At 42.9% G+C, this 17,245-nt stretch overlaps 1 protein-coding gene across 1 annotated transcript in view; it reads right to left on the reverse strand.

Moving 5' to 3' along the window:
• Positions 1–891: 891 nt before the first annotated feature.
• Positions 892–17,245, reverse strand: part of LOC139647706 (voltage-dependent R-type calcium channel subunit alpha-1E-like) — a 42,556-nt gene continuing 26,202 nt past the window's right edge. The window contains 29 exon segments of the mRNA XM_071523660.1: positions 892–1,416; positions 2,072–2,241; positions 2,466–2,601; positions 3,118–3,222; positions 4,123–4,222; positions 4,318–4,424; positions 4,543–4,643; positions 4,747–4,854; positions 4,976–5,081; positions 5,224–5,320; positions 6,523–6,650; positions 6,774–6,948; positions 7,533–7,624; positions 7,727–7,792; positions 7,922–8,041; positions 8,317–8,397; positions 8,491–8,601; positions 8,813–8,977; positions 9,099–9,300; positions 10,363–10,500; positions 10,750–10,910; positions 11,019–11,115; positions 11,479–11,490; positions 12,046–12,152; positions 12,316–12,375; positions 13,210–13,339; positions 13,541–13,673; positions 13,918–14,187; positions 14,767–15,560. Of these exon segments, the coding sequence (XP_071379761.1) occupies positions 892–1,416; positions 2,072–2,241; positions 2,466–2,601; positions 3,118–3,222; positions 4,123–4,222; positions 4,318–4,424; positions 4,543–4,643; positions 4,747–4,854; positions 4,976–5,081; positions 5,224–5,320; positions 6,523–6,650; positions 6,774–6,948; positions 7,533–7,624; positions 7,727–7,792; positions 7,922–8,041; positions 8,317–8,397; positions 8,491–8,601; positions 8,813–8,977; positions 9,099–9,300; positions 10,363–10,500; positions 10,750–10,910; positions 11,019–11,115; positions 11,479–11,490; positions 12,046–12,152; positions 12,316–12,375; positions 13,210–13,339; positions 13,541–13,673; positions 13,918–14,187; positions 14,767–15,560 (4,597 nt within the window).

The following is a 17,245-nucleotide window of genomic DNA, read 5'->3' on the forward strand; positions in this document are numbered from 1 at the left end:
GACTTTATCTTGCAATATGTTTAAAAAGAAAAAAATATCAGTTTTAAAGGGAGGATTCAAGGGTTGGTGGAAGCTTGGCATGATTTAATGACGATGCAGAGGTTGAAAGTATAAATAAGCATCTTTTCTATCTTAAAGATATTCTATTACTGTATTCATATCTCACAACTTATGTTCAATACCAAAGGGGTTATCAAAAAACAAACAAAAATAAAAAGATGGGGGAAACCAGGCAATTCTCTTCTCTCAAAGATCTCCTGCACATTCATTCATACTGTAAAAAATCCAGCATTATTGAGTGTTACTTATTAGTATCCACGTTGTCTGGTAAAGTATGAGATCCCTTCTTGATGTCCAACTGCATTGATCGAGTCTAAGAAATGGCAGCAAAATATGTGACAATGGTGTTGATAATCACAATGTATTTACAAAACGATGAATTTAAAAGAAAATGTTTCTCCTTTTGCACATAGTTACATATTCACACACCCCACAGACAAACACTGTTAAGAGCAACACTGAATCAGTTAGAAACACCTTCAGAAATGACAATACCTATTGACAAAAATGACATAATTCTATCCATTCATTTCATTTATTTTCCATATCCCAAGATTATTTGAGATTTATTATTACTCTCATCAAATACAAGTCAGGAAATATACCTTATTTTTTTGTCAGTGTTCTGTGTGAATTGGCAACTACAGTTTCAGGAGGTATTGTTCTTAGTTTTTTTTTTTTTTGGATTCACATTTTACCAAACATCCAGAGGCCTCGTAGCTTTGAAGCATTGATGCAAAAAGAGTCACATTATCCCTCACTCTATACACTCTAGTGTTCTCTAAAACCTTCCTGGATCCCCCCTCCTCCCCACGCTCTGCCTCCTCGTCCCTAGCACCTGTCGTCCTCCTCTGTGTCGCTGAGCGGATCGCAGCCCGAAACAGAGACTGTCTGTGCCAGGCGTTTCCGGAAGTGTCCGTTGGGGACCTGCCAGCCAGTCCGCAAGCGCGGGCGGGCCGAGCTGATGGTGTTTGAGCGTCCCAGGCTGTGGGCCACAGCAGCCTCGAAGGTCAACATCTCCATGGGACCGGAGGGGTCTGGGCTGTGGTCGTCCTCCTGCGAGGCCAGGAATGGCTCCGAGGGGTAGCGGCGAGGGGGGGACGGGTGCCGGCTCGCCTCGCTCCGTCTCTCGCCTGTTACCTCCTCTTGGCCCTCCCAGGTGGGCTTGCCCCGCCTCTGGGTCTCTGGGCTACCTTGTTCGTCCTCGTCTTCACCGACGGAGGGGTGCGTGCGACACACCAGCGGGGAGTAGGAGATGTGAGGGCGAGAGCGGGTCGGGGTCTGGGATAGAGGCCGTCGGCCGCTGGGGGTGCTGGACTCTGAGGTGGAGGGCACTGGACTTTCTGAGCTGTTGCCCTGGAGACAGGAATACAAATTAAAAAAAAAAGGAATGAAAACCTATTTGGCTGATTTTTTTTCCAGAAGCGCATCTGGTAGCTTATCAGATTTAACTTGCACTCAGGGTTTTATAGACAGAGAGATTGCCTATTAAAATTTGTAATTTTAGGGTTGAACTGAAATGAAATCTTCAGCTGGAGTATGTACTCTTGGCCAATGCCGCATTGCAGAGTAAGATATTAACTTTTTTTCAGGGGCAATTTTTTTGGTTTATGAAATATTAAATTCACATTGCATATTGGCAAATAAACACTCAATTTGTACTAAGATTTGTTTAATTTTAAATCATAATATACACCACATTCCACACTGTAAACTCCTGTGAACTGGCAGCAAGCCCAACAGAAGGAGTTTTTTTTTTTTACAATATTGGTTGTTTTAAAGTGGTTGGTTGCATTCACACATGAATATTTGACAACCCAGTGAATACAATGTGAACAGAGTGAAATGCAAAAAAGGCTACTCCTATTTATCAGGGGCATTTTGTTGCTCCTTCAACAGGCATTTTGTGAACTTTCAAGAACATTTTTGCCCTGAGCCCTGTTAATTTCTGACCCTGCTGTGTTGTTGTCCTGAATCAGCTAGTCACTATTGCTGCATGTGTGCGACCTACCTGTTTATCTTGGGGGTGTGCTCTCTCTACGCTGGAGCAGCGTGAGGGCTGCAAGCTCCTTTCTTCTGAGTTACAGCGAGACGTGTCCGGAGAGAGGAGGTGACAACGCTCCTTGGACCGGCCTCGCTCCCTGTCTCTGTCCCCCTGCTGCCAGTGCTCAGACCGAGAAACTAGAGGACAGACAGCCAAGAGAGGAGCACACACAAAAAAGACAGATTAAGTGAAGAAGGGATGGAAAACGAGACTGGTGATAACACACACAACAATATTCTGTCTTTCAAAATATGACTTTCTAGTGCTGAACAGTGAATAGCAAAGTGATAAATGGCTAAATAGAGCATAATACACGTGTGTGCACCACCTGATGTGAGAGTTAGGGGTTAATAAGACTAACCAGCAGCCTTGTAGCTCTTGTGACGAGGTCGATACACTCGCTCAGGACTTTTTTCCTCCTGCCATAGACCATTCACCCGCTGATCCGCAACAGTGGATGCGGAACGCTTCATGGAGCCACTTGCAACCTCTGTCTGCTTACATGTGAATACACACACACACACACATGCACACAGACAAACATAGAAGAGCACATTGTACATGCACAGAGAATACATTAAGCATATTCTAATTACTTTCAAAGAACTCAATTAAATTGGTGGACCGATGCAGAGGTTCTTTTTAATTCCTTCCCATGCTGTTTGGTGAATGCAAAATACATCCTAATAGATTGATGAGGTTTAGTTTCTTCTTTCCTCTATTCTGGAGAGTGAAAGTGATGAGAAAGGTCGCAGTAAGAAGATGAGATATCAGCATCCCAGGACTAACAATTCGTTGAGCCAGTCAGACACCGAAAGTGGCAAAAGACAAACAGACCAAAACCCTATTCATTGGAAAGTCAAGCGTATTGCTTTGTCTTGGTCATCTTGTCCTAGACACATGTGCATATGAGGCACAAGGCACTTTGGCATAAGAGCCCATGCAGCCACTGAAGTCCTCAAGATCCAGCAGAGAGGCTTAGTCATGGAAGTTGTATGTTCAGAGGGCTGTACCTGTGACTCTACAGCCAGACGGGGCATGGAAGAGGCCCGCACACACAGGCCCCTTCCTAGCGGGAGCTCCAGTGGGGCTCCAATCACCCTACTGCACTCCCCCACCTAGGTGAGTACAGAGACAAAGAGAGGAGGGCAAGGAGAGACAGAGCACGAATCAGGCCGGTCCATACTGGACTGCCTCTATACGGAGGTCCAGTGCGGGGAAGGGGAGGGCAGAAAAGCCATTTCATCACTGGGTCATCTATCATAGCCATCACCAATGCCATCATCACTGCCATCACCATCGCCATCCAATCAGAAGCCATTCCAGCCAAAAACGGACAGAGTAACAACTAGCAACAACAAAGAAACTGACTCCAAGGAGAAATAGTCAGAAAGAGTATGAGATTGCATAAGAGGAGCAAAGAGTGGGAGAGACTGAAGAGGAGCAAGACTAGACAGCAGCATAAGCAGAACAGTTTACAGGGAAAGACGGGATCAATATTTCAGTTTGGAAGTACATATAGTCATGCACGTTCAGATCTTGATGCACCAGTAGGTACACAAACAGAGCCAGACAACATAATCTAAGGGCCAAACGCATTCCCCTGCAGGAACAATTTACAAAGGAAGACAAACACTAATATGTGGGCGTTTCCGACTGAACTTGTATCATTCCTCCAGAAAACACCGCAGACCAGTTAAACCAGACAGTATAGACACAGCAAAACATCAACAATTAGGCGGTCTGCCTTTGCTATTCCAACCTCCACAGGACTAAAACGTAATCAAGGACAGGAGCACAGAGAGCGAGGGATGCCGTGGTCTGCAAGGCACTGAGAACTGACACTGAAAAGTCACATCAACGTCATCAGTTAAAACATATTTATAACTTTTGTGTGGTGCTAATGCTTAAACTACTGTTTTGCTCTTGACTGAGTAAATTTTATTGATGAAAATCCATGCTGTAAGGTGTGACTCTGTAATTAATGTATGTATGCTGTTGTTGGTCCTCCTCCTTACCAGAGACTGGTGTTGATTAGGATCAGCCTCTGAAGTCATGGGCTGTAAAAATAGCTCCTGGGGCGAGATGGGACTCAAAGCCACAAAACCTCCCCTGGTCCTAAATTGGGACAGAGAAAATCAGTAAAAACACATATAAACAGACACACACAAGCACACACAAGCACACACACACACACACCAGCATACACTCACAGAGCTGAGCCAGCGCTGTGGGCCATCATTGGGAGTGGCTGGGTGTTGGAAAGAATGTCCTCAGGGAGCGTAGAGGCATCCAGACGCTTGAACATCAAGTTACTCTTCTGAATAAACACAATAAATAAAACAGAGGTCAGAGAACTTCTTTCTGATTCATGTTTCCTTCTCAGGTTGTCCAAGTATGATTTTAAAAAACAGATCAGAAAGGCATGCAAAGCTGACCTGAGCTTCCAGTTGTTGCCTAAGCTTCTTGGCTTTGTTCTGTTTGAAGTAATCCATGATCATCATCGAAGCATAGATCTTCCCAACTGTCATGTCAGTATCTGGGTGGGCAGACATATGTACACATACACAAATACTGCATTAACTGTTACTGCTTCCTTCTGAGCTTTACATTGGCTTTTGCCTCTATAACTGGAGCCAGACCTTTGTTGATCGGCACCAGTAGGTCCAGCGTCTTCTGGGGCAGATAGGGCCAAATGACACTGATCTCCTTTTGCAGTTCAGAATCAAGGGCAATACGGTCCTCACCACCTGTAACATTACATCCCCATACACCTCATATACTGTAACACCCAGGCAAATAGATTATACTTTACTGATGCTATAATGCATGCATAATATATGCACAACATGCTCATCAACGAACACTGACCTCTAGCTATTTTGATCTCCAAGGCTGTGCGGATGAGAGACATCAGAGTGGAGGTGAAGTGGACAGTCATGTCTTCATCCACAGGCATGTTCATCAACACCAACCTCTGAGAAAGAGAGAGACAGAGAGAGAAAAGAAGAGAAGAGAAGAGAAGAGAACACAAGAGAAGAGAAGATAGCATTTACTTGATTGTTTTCATTAACTCAAGTTTCTCCATGAATAGGAAGATATGACAGTGTCTTCTGTACCTTATAGGCGATCTTGGCAGGACATTTCTTCCCCAGGCCCAGAGGCGGTGACATGTGGGTCAACATCTCATACATAGCAGTGTAGTGGATACGGCCACTTCAGAGGCAACACGGATGATAAGTGAGGGGAAGCGCGGAAAAAGAGAAACAGAAGCAGGAGGTGGAGAGGTTAATGGAAGGTGGCATACTAACTCACATCTAATCAAATCCACCACAGCTGAAGAGAAACAGGCTAGTTATCTCTCAAAGGTTCAGTGCTTGACTAATGCCCTTTGAGAAACAATGCCTCTTGTTATCAAAAGAATCAAACCATCTTACACCATCCAATCTACTTCCCGGGGGAAAATCACGTCAAATAAATCCAGATTTTAATGAATCTCTGATTGCTCGACGATATTGTATAGTTGATGAGGTGCCGCATTGCCTGTCTGACAGTAGCCAGCGGCCGTGCCAAAGAAAGAGAGGAGAAGGCAAATGAGAGATTGTCTAGGTGGCTGGGGAGACCAACGTAGGCTGGTGCAAAATGATGATGATGACTTATTTTCAGCTTCACACTTCCCACCTTGAACTTGATATAAGAACATGCATAGAATTTTTTTTCATCAGGCCATTAAAGCTAGGTGGAAGATGGGCAAAAAGTGAGACGCCTGGTCACTGAGTGCAGGTGTAAGGCAGAGACTGAGACAGTTTGACTTGCACTTTCTATTTGGCATTTGCAGAAGAGAATTATGGGAAAAATTTGAGCTCTGAGATTAATCTTAGAATTCTGAGAATAAAGTCAGAATTCTGAGAATGATGTCAGAACTTAGAATTCTGACTTTAAACTCAGAATTCTGACTTTATTCTCAGAAATCTGACATTAAACTCAGAACTCAAATAAACGTTTCGCATACTGCCCTAATCCTCTCCCATAGGCATTTTACATATTTCATGATTTTCATTTGTTTTTCTTTTTTTTAATAATTTACTTTAGCACTGATTGTATAGTATACGTTGGATGCTCCTGTTTTGGACATGATGACCAACAAAAATTGGTTATAATTGGCTAAGCATAGAGCAAGGGACACTAAAACAGTTATAACAAATTAGATGAATCATCAAACACTGAAAAAAAGACACTCTTACAAACCTATTGCAAGCTTTGCTGACTGAATTGAACTCATTGCACTGGATCGTTAAGGCATTTTAATTTCACACACATAAGCTGCCCTCTGCTGGATAGAGTTGGAACATGAGCATTAACACTGTTGATCAGGCCCTGCTGAAACAAGGGAGAATGTGAATAATAACAGGCCTCACCATGCTGCACGGTCATACTCTCCCCAGATGCGGACAAACTCGTCCAGGTGATGGGGACCCAGGATTGAGGAGTCTCGTGTCAGGTACTCAAAGTTATCCATAATCACAGCCACAAACAGATTTAGCATCTAGAGAGTGACATAAAGAAGGCCACACAGTTTGAGATGAAAAGCTGTGTGCAAGACAAAGGCAAACGGGCAAAGATATGAGCTATCAAAAAGGAAAATGTATTATTTCCATAGATCCCTGACCAGAAATGAGCTGAAGAAGATGAATGAGACGAAGTAGCAGTAAGCAAAGTCCGTCCCACAGCCTCCCTCATGGTCTGGGGACATGGTGAGGGGGGCTATGGAGGGGTCGGGCTCACACTCCTGACCCCCCAGACAGGAAAGCATAATCTCCTGCCAGGACTCCCCTGTTGCACTCCTGGAGGTTTACACACGAAACACAAACAGCTGCTTGATATGCCGATCAAATAAAGATCAACCTCACAAACAACTGCCATGGTAAGAGAGTAGGGATGGGACGATATGCTTATCACAAGATATGATACGATATGCGATATGGGCTTCATGATCCGATACAGCCACGATACGATGTCATAAATAAAGTTCAATGACAACAAAGTCTGACTGCGCAGAATTATGTTTATTTCTGAGCCACGAATCTTTCTAGCAATGGCATTGGCTGCTAGAACGTAAGCAACAATTTAAAAATATAATTTCAAAGTGCAAACAATATAATTTGGATGAAGAGCTTGCGAAATTGTGATGGGTAATCCATCTCATTTGTGATTACTACAGCAGAATAAAATTTAGCTAATATCCCCCTTCATTTTTCTGCCCCACGACACGTATCATCATATGTCATATTTTTGTATTGCGATATTTCAAATTTCAATATATCGTCCCATCCCTATAAGAGTGACAATCAATTCAAATATGTCCACTTAACTTAATTTGTTGTATATTTTCCAACACACTTGGAACACAAATTTTTGATTTGCCCACCTGAAGAGAAGCATCAGCGCACTGAAAAAGGTCTTAAAATTGTTGTGCTGATTGATGTGACTCTCATCATTCAGCTTGATGTTTCCAAACACCTGTAGAAAGTGGGTTGCTTCAGTAGGATTAAACTAATGCCACTGACTCTGAATTCTCTCATATTCATGAAGGGAGCTTAATTATTATTAGTAATAAGATACCTGCATTCCAATAATGGCATATATGAAGAAAAGCATAGCGATGAGAAGACAGACATAAGGAAGAGCCTGTTGGGGAAGAGACAGTATGCACAGTTGATTACTACTTGTTCTAAAAGCAAGAGTTTGACAGAGACATCATCTATTTGTGAGGAACTGAAAATGGTAAGAAGACAAAGCAGATAGAAAATGTCTGACCTTGAATGATTGTACAAAGGTCCATAGTAGAATACGGATGGTGTAACCCTGTCTCAGCAGCTTGATCAATCTGGCTGCTCGAAAAAGCTTCAGGAAACTCATGTTGATGGTATTCACCGACTGGGACAGACACACAAATGAGAAGAGAGAGGTGAGACAAGAGAGAGAGTGACAGACAGAAGGGAGAGACAGGATATAAAACACAGATGGAGAAATTCATCACAACATGACTGAAGCTGTGTCCGGAGGCACGGATGGTAACACATAAAAAAAACTTGGAAAGAAAGAATGTTGCAAATAAAGCTGGCTATTTTGAGTTGAGTTTTTTTTTTTTAGGTCACAAGCTTGTGAAAAAATAATAGTGTTGTAGCAAAAGAGCCTTGGCAGTATCTTACCTGTAAATCCACAATTATCTCAGTGATGCTGCCAAGTACAGTGATGAAATCAAAAATATTCCACGTATCTCGAAAGTAGTTCTGCGGGGAAGCAAATGAATGGAGTCATTATACCATCCACAAGCAACTGCATCTTCATTTGAATCTGAATCACTCCTACATTTTAATACTCACCACAAATCCAAAAGCCATGATCTTGAGTATGCACTCCATGGAGAAGAGGACAGTGAAGGCTGTATTAAGGTGCTTTAGGACCGTATCATAGGCTGTTGGGGCTGAGTGGTACTGAAAGTAAACAGAAAGGACGGCACAGTCAATTTGAAATGTAATCTCTAACTCTAATATTGATCAGCTCCATTTTATTCACTGTATTTTACTAAACTAGACGAGATAACCACCCCACAAAAGGCTACATAGGAATCTTGTCTGGTTGAAGCTACTGTAAGGTATGCACTGTTCCATTACTATTTAATGAATCATGCTGTATGTACTTTACCTTCATCATGAGAACCACAGTGTTGAGGGCGATCATGACCAGCACAGTGTATTCAAAAGAGGGCGATGCGACAAAGTGCCAAAGTCTGTACTGGAAGGTTTGTCTGTTCTGGGGCATGTAGCGGGTCATAGGCTTGGCACTCATGGCAAAGTCAATGCAAGCCCGCTGATGGAGAGACGATTAACAGAAGATACAATCAGAGCTGAAATCACTTAGTCCTCATTAGTTTATATGAATACGTGTACATGCATGCGTGTGTGTGTGTGTACGCTTCAGTTCTCCACACCTCGTTCTTCTCCAGACTGCACTCCTGAATCATCTTGTCACCCTGCTCCTGGAAGGTGATGATGATGAGAGCCACAAAGATGTTGACGAAGAAGAACGGGAAGACCACAAAGTAGACCACGTAGAAAACGGACATCTCCATCCGGTTCCCTCGGCTCGGACCCATGTTCTCCTCCGTAACATCAGTAGAGTGCTGGAGCACCCTGGCAGGAGAAAAGAGGGGAGGAAGGACAGAGAAGATGAGAGGAGGCAAGGAGTGAGAAAGACATGTTGGAGATAATGATGCAATAAATGACTCTAATGTGTTTTTGACTGCAACACGTATGACAGCACAGGCATGGGCTACCTATGCTGTATTGGGTGACCGTATTGGTTTTACAGTGACATACACATACATGACCATTGCACACATTCTACAGAGTGTGATTTTCTTCCACTGAGGATGGCAACATCTAGCCATTTCTCTGGCAGTTATTAAATCTGCGCTGTGCAAGACTTGTGTAAAAATACACATGGGCAGATAATCAAATCCAAGAATGCCAAGTCGATACTTGTGATTTTGTGGAGAATGTTCTTCCCAAGTTTTCTTGGACAGACGATCTAGTGAAAGTGAGCACAGAGATGTTTCCTTACAGTTTGAGATGGACTGTGTGCTTCACGTCACGCATCTGATTAAGACACACAACTGATGTGTTACATTATAACGTACACCTATTTAACAATATATGACCAAAACTTTTAAAAAAAGTCTTACTTTTTTATAAGAATCCCATAACGTTTACAGTGTAATTTGTGTATCAGTAGGTGTACATAAAAATTCCAAACAATAATCCCATCACCGATTTTTGAACAGCCCCAAATCGCCTTTTTTAAATAGTCACTCCCAGCATTATATTTTGCCCCAACATCCCATTTAAACTAGAAATATGTCAAATTACGGAAGCAAGACACCCTCAAAATGGCATTTCCTTCTGACTTTAAGAGTGAAATACAAAACAGTAGCAAGCAATTGCAGAGAAAGTTAGACTCAACCAACAATGGCTGAGTGTGCAGACTTCTGAGTGATGAAGTCCTAATAAATGTTACTCAGTACTGCAAGTGTTGCTTGAATTTACTCTTTTCTAACAAAGTCCTCCAAACATTCAAAAATACAAACAGTTACATCACTTTCGGCTACCAAAGTACAAAGTTGCAATGTGCAGTTTTAAGTAAAACTCTCTGAGCTACAGTATCTGGGTTGCTGTTTGGAGTAAAAGCACACTCACTGAGGCCATCCCTCTCCAGTGGAGACGGTGAAAAGCGTGAGGAGGGCCCAGCAGACGTTGTCATAGTGGAACTCGTGTCTCTTCCACTCCCTCCTTTTCACCTCCTTTTTGTCTCTGCTGTAGTCAATGTAGTAACCTCTGTAGGGAAAAGAATAGGTAATTGTTTCACTCAATTCACAGTTTTGACCAGCAGCTTTAATGAAGTGAAAGATAGTAAAGGTTTACTGCCAGTAGGGTGGCTGTAAAACTATATATTAACATGGAATTTGTGCATTTTGAGTGAGGATGAATGAGAGCATTTTTATGTATATTTTAATTATGCAATTATTCTAATCACTGGATCCTGTAGGCGCTGAGAAGCATGGATTGTGCGAGCGGTTCACTCACTGGCATTCTTTCTCCGTATTCATGGAGCCGTCAGTGCAATAGAAGAACTTCCCCTTAAAGAGCTGCACCGCGATGACAGCGAATATAAACATGAAGAGCTGGTACACAATGAGGATGTTGAAGACGTTCTTCAGAGATGTGACCACACAGTCAAAAACAGCCTGCGAAAAAGGAAGAGAAGCAGAGTGGCAGAGCAAGAACAATCTGTCAGAGATCTGTGAAATAACAAAACCCAGACTGGAGAGAGTGCGTGGATGAATACTTGGTACCTTGAGCTTAGGAAGTCTCTTGATGGTTTTAAGAGGCCGCAGGACTCTCAAAACTCTGAGGGACTTTATTGTCTTGATATCTCGGCCTTTGTTGTTCCTGTTGACAAGGATTCACAGTATGTAGGGATATATGCATGCTCACAAATTGATACACAAGGACACATGCATGGACAGCATTGGACGCAGTTAAAAACAGTGAAAAAACCCAGTAAAAGCAAAACACCCACATAAGTGCACATGAAAAACACACATTTCAAACTGAACAAAACAGAAAAAGGCATGGGGTGTTTGAATTTGGTAGGAGTCCCAATGAAGGATTAGCATTTAGGAGACAGACAAATCAACAACAAGCAAAAACACATCGAATAGAACGAAAGGGAAAATGAGAAATATATGAAAAGCAATGAAATAAAAACGAGAGTCTTATGGCAAAAGTGTTTGTGAAATGTCGGCTTTTTACCCCATCACATTCCTGGTAGCCCCAACAGTGATAAAATCCACAGGAACAACAGAGAAATTGAGGCATAAAGAGAGATACACCATGAGCAAAGCTCAGAGGATCACAGCTATATTCACAACAGAGAAATAAACACACAATCTTCCACAGTACAAGAAAAGGCAAAGGTACAAAACACAACATGGGGAATCTAGAGATTTTAAAGGTTTTAACAACAGTCATGACCAGTTCATTCATGCTTAGTACAGTTTAGTAAACCCAAATAATCTAGATAAAAATCCATCTTTTCCCCCTTCACCCAAATAATCTAGATAAAAATCCATCTTTTCCCCCTCTATAGGGTTGTGGTGCACAGCTGAATCTGAGTTACATATCCCACAGGACCGTGCATCACTCCACATTTAGAGTCTGAACTGCCCCTTTGTCAATGAGATAGACTGCATTCGCTTGAAGCTGCAAAACAGTGTCTTTGAGGGAAGGTCGTTTATAACATGCTGTATGCTCAAGAGATGATTTGCTGCAGTGAGTCAGTCATTAGTCATCGCCAGGCAGCACTATATTGTGACTCACGTTAAAGCGAAGGCGATCAGAGCTCCCACCACCACAATGAAGTCCAGGATGTTCCACAGGTCTCGGAAATAGGAGCCATCGTGAAGAATGAGACCCTGGTCGATCATCTGGAGGACAAACACGCACCCACACAGACACGTAAAGTGCAGACAGGCACATGCACACATTAAATAAACAATGGGACTGAAACCTGGGGCCATCTAAATGAAATTGTGAAAGTTTTAAAGGTGTTGGCACACTGGAGAAAAAATATTTTTTTTAGTTTCCTACCTTAATGATCATTTCAAAGGTGAACACTCCAGTGAAGACATAATCAAAATAACGGAGGACCTGAGTAATTCAAAACACACAAACAATTTTTTTTAACATTTGTCTATACAGAAAAGGTTTGCTGAGGGTGTATTCTCTTTTTCAGCACCCTGGTACACACACACACACTGTTACACACACTCACACCTAGTATCTGCCTAGTAAAACAGTAGTATAGCTTCACTGGAGCAGTTGGGAGCGCAGGGTTTGGCCATTCATGAATTGAACTGAGAATGCATGGTAAATTCCAATTCAATTCCTGGAGTGGAATTGGAATTAGAATTGGAATGACAGGAAATAGAAGTGAATTCCAATATTCCATGAAATTCCACTTCTAGGAGAGTTTTCTTGACTTACTAAACATTATAAATCAAACATTATGAATAAAATAAAAGACAGTTCAACAAATCAAATACATTCAGTCATATTGTATGGATTACAATTTACAATTACATGTTCTGCATCAAATACCACCTGAAAGGTTCCTTTAACATTTTATATTTAGTATTGATAATATATAACACTACATGTAATATCTCAGATATGTCATAAGAAAAAACATAGAAACATGGAATTTCACTGAATTAAATGAAACTTCCAATTCAATTCCAGTTCTGTTTCCTGTAGGTTTTTTAAAATTCCAATTCCTGAATTGGAACTCGTGAGTTCATTCATGAATTGACCTCAACCATATAGGTGCCTTGTTCCCATCCAGCCTGAGGAAATGACCCTGTAATACCCCTCTGCCTAGCACGCTTCCCCAAAAGGGATAGCACTGTTTCTAAGTGCACCAGTTCCTTGCACATCCAACAGTGAAATTGCAGAAATGTCAAGAGCAATACATTTTGACCTCACCTTGTTTCTGTCTGAATTGGTACACACAGGGTCCTCAGCGGCCAGTGCAATGCTACTGGCCACGATCACGAGGAGGATGGTCATCTCAAAGTAGCGCATAGTAACCACATAGTGGCAAATCCTCCTAATACTGAGGATCAATAAAGGGAAAGATGTTAGCTGTTGGTTGGACAGAGCGCCGGGTGGCTGCAGTGTATGCAAACGCAAATAGCACAACAGGGTGAATCCTTTCTAAAACAAAGGATTTAAAAGTGTAAAGGTTAAGTGAATAATAATGCATTGCATCTGGTAATCGGTGATCCAGTGAGTCGAGGATTTTTCACTGTCTTACGGGTTGGAGGCCTTGAAGATGAACATGCTGTCTGGAGCTACAGGTTTGGGAGGAATGGGAACTTCCTCTTCCTCTGTCTCCTCGTCTTTCTCTTTCCGCTCAGACTGGAAAACCTCCAACTCTTTGCTGTTCACTAATACCCATGCAGAGGTGTGAGAAGAAAAAAAAAATGTTTTAGCCCTACTTGGCTGGAAATTACAAATAAAGAACCATGTGAATCATCGCCATAATTGATTCATCAGGAAAGACTAGAAGTGTGACACTGTATCAGATGTCAGGAGCACCCACACTCTGCAATACAGTGATATTGACAGTGAATCACACCGTACGATGCAGCAGTGAAGGAAGCGAGAGAGGGCTGCAGTGAAAACTCCTACCTGTCATGGGGGAGAGCTCCAGCAGCGGTTGAGCGGACATTTCGATGGCCACGCTTCCCTCCGTGTTGGACTTGTCGCAGTCCAGAGAGCCCGGGTGGTTCTCTGAGTCAGTCGCACCCACACTGAACTCTGTGGCCTCCAAGGCAGGCTCCACTGGGATGTTCTGGCACAGGGGCTCATACTGGTCCGTCTGCCCGCCCTCGCCCTGCTCTGCCCAGGTACAGTCCAGCAGGGTAGACGCAGGGTCGCACTGCGGAGGCTCAGGAATGTCTGCACCAGGCACACTGAAATGGGAACAGGATTCAGTTCAAATCAACACCACAATGTATTTGCGATGACATGGAAATATCTTCAGTGGAAAGAATTCAAGCAACCTAGAGGAAGAGGTGCTACCTTAAAATGAGATTGCATAGAGGGATTATGAGGTGCATTTATCTCAATACATCCAAACATTCATAGTTACATGCATTCACCCCAAGGTTCTCCTTAAATTTCCTCTTAAGTAGCTTCAAAGTTAGAAAAAAACACTTTTTCCAGACTGTACGACAATGTCACATACATATTCTGTATCTGTTCCTTCATTGATGCTATAGCACACTTATATTGAGTGAAATATTCAAACCCAAGATGCCATTTTTTTATGGCTGCACCATTAAAACAAATGGAAAAAGATCTAGATGTTTGTGCACCATTTTATGTGACCCTGTAATTAAGCGTGACATATTTGATATCTTTGGAAACCTTAGGATCTTGAATTGAACAGTTGGCCGTGAACCATGTGTTTGTAATGATGGTCCCACATCTTAGGGTAGAAGAAGTATCCTAAGGCTCATCAGATCATTTTTTCACTGAGCGCTGCACCTTACCTTCTGTGATCGTCTCCAACCTCTGCATATGGGTTGACGATGCACGTTCCACAATCATCTCGGACCGACCCTCCATCCACTTCTGCTTTCTCTCCTCCCTCCCTTTCTTCTTTCTCTTCCCTCTCATCCAGTATCTTCCTCTCCTGGCTGAGCGATCGTCTGGCTCTTGCCGCCTCGTGAGGCGACTGGGTGCAGTCCAGACTCTTGGCCTCAACACGAGCCTCGCGGTGACGGTGCCGCCTGTGCCGCGCCCCTTCGTCCGGTCCCGGGGTGGGCCTGAACTTCCGGGCCACCCTGTGCCTGCCCCCGCTGGCCGGCCGGTGGTTTGCTCCTCCCGCCCTCTCCTCGGTCAGGGTCAGCAGAGGTAAGGGCTCGGCCTCTGGAGGTTCAGGCATGGGGATGGCGATGGACATGGGGGGTTCAGGCAGGGGCATGCCCACCGACATGGGCGACTCGGGCAGGTGAGCCGGGCTGGCCTCGGGGGAAAGGGCGGGGACGTGGTGGGCGCTGGTGGGAGTTTCAACGGTGTCCTCTGTGGGACTGCTAAACAGCTCCTCTCGGCTCGCCATCTGACGGCGCTTGCGCAGCTGGTTGGCCCTCTGCTCCCACACGGACATGTTAACCTTTCTCCTCCTCTCGCGGCGGTTGGCGAAGGCGCTGGTGCCATTGAGCGGCTGCTCGTCTGCGGCCCCCACCGGACCCTCTGGCTCTTCTGGGAAGTTTGGTCGGCCCCGGTGGATGGCACGTTTCCTGTATAGATAGGGTCTTCTCCTTCCCCTGAGGGGCATAACATACCTGGTATCAAAATGTGGCAAGCAATGGGACCAAATTTTGAGTATTGATGACAACAAACATCAAAATTATTGTCTACGTAGCATACCAGTCATATAAAAAAATATTAAACAAATGAAAATTGCAAAAAAAAAGCAATTTTCCATGAATTTATAATGCTAGTTGATTATTAAAACAAATATATTCCCATGGAAAAATATGCAAAATGCAAATGTTGAATAATTCGAGCTAAAGAATACAAACATGTCCAAAAATTCAAAAAATGAAAATACCTGAGAATTAAGGACAAAAAAAACAACCAAAAAAAAAAACACAAGAACAAAAGGGGAAAGTGCAGGATTAAAGTACAGAAATTGTAGAAAAACAATCTAGAATTGAATAGGGAAACGCAAGGGAGAAATTCTGTGTGACAGAAATGCATACAACTTTACTTACTGGTATTCAGATTCTTTTGTTGTCCATGTAATCAATGAGTGATTATTTGAAAACAAGACATTAGTGTTTTCCAACATACACAGAACAGTTTTTGTGACACAGTCCAAAATATGTCCAAGGATAGTAGAGCTTTCATTCAAGCCAACAATCTTTTTTTTATCCATTAACTGATAATATATTTTCTTAATTGAAGTGTCTTGGTTCAGATTGATTTGAATGCTAACAGTATCTCATACACACAACATTTTGGTCAGTGCCACATAACAGGCATAGAACAACAAGACAACACGATGGAACCTGCATTACACTGTAATACACATCAGAAATGCCATCTTGATAGCTGCGACACATACAAGACTAACATTCAAATATGTAACATACAAATGATACACTTAGAGTCTTAACGAGAGAGTCAAGGTAACAGAGTTTGGGCAGTTACCTCCCTTTGTAGAAAATCATTTGCCTTTTCTCACCCTTTGTGAAGGGAAAGCTACATAATAGAGGAGTTTAGAGCACTAATTCACTATCTTATCTTATCTTATATCTTATCTTATCTTATTTTATCATATCTTATCTTATGCATATCACTGAGGCATGTGGACATATTTAACCAGATGGAGCGCATGGTCAGACAGTTGTGTGTCCCTGCAGCAGCTAGGGGTCAGTGTCGCGTTCAAGCACACTTCATTATTGGCTGTTTGAGGAATTGATCCTGTGTGACCTTCCAATTATGGGACAGTGACTCTAACCATCGGGTCAATAAAGCCCCAGATGGGCACTCAGTAGGATTTTCCTCCCCACAACGGGTGGACCGTCACCGTGGAAATGAATTCATAAGCAAAAATGGCCAAAATCTGACACTCTCTAAAGTATGCCTCCTCCCAGTAGAGAGTGACACATTAAAGGCATACTATGCAGGATTTTACTTAAATATCTTTGAATGACCACACTCTATCACCACTTCGCTGGACTGGCAATCTATAAAAATACCCATGACTGGCGAGTCTCCCCCCTTCTGCCTCCTCTGCCTGTGTTTGGGACGTTTCTGGGCGGTAACCTATTTCTGTCAATCAGTGTGGGGACTTTGTCATGGTACGTCCAAGACAACTGGGAACAGGAAAACTGCCTAAAATGTCCAACTTCCCACCTCAGAGCGTTGAAGTGGTTGAAGTGGAAACAACATGGAAAATATAGCTAAGCAAAAAGAGCTGCAGACATGGTTCATTCAAAAACTA

Source organism: Centroberyx affinis, unplaced genomic scaffold (assembly GCF_046629955.1).
Source record: "Centroberyx affinis isolate AG114_WGS23_722 - 3 ecotype Tasmania unplaced genomic scaffold, CSIRO-AGI_Caff_v1 ptg001103l_1, whole genome shotgun sequence".
Taxonomy (NCBI): domain Eukaryota; kingdom Metazoa; phylum Chordata; class Actinopteri; order Beryciformes; family Berycidae; genus Centroberyx; species Centroberyx affinis.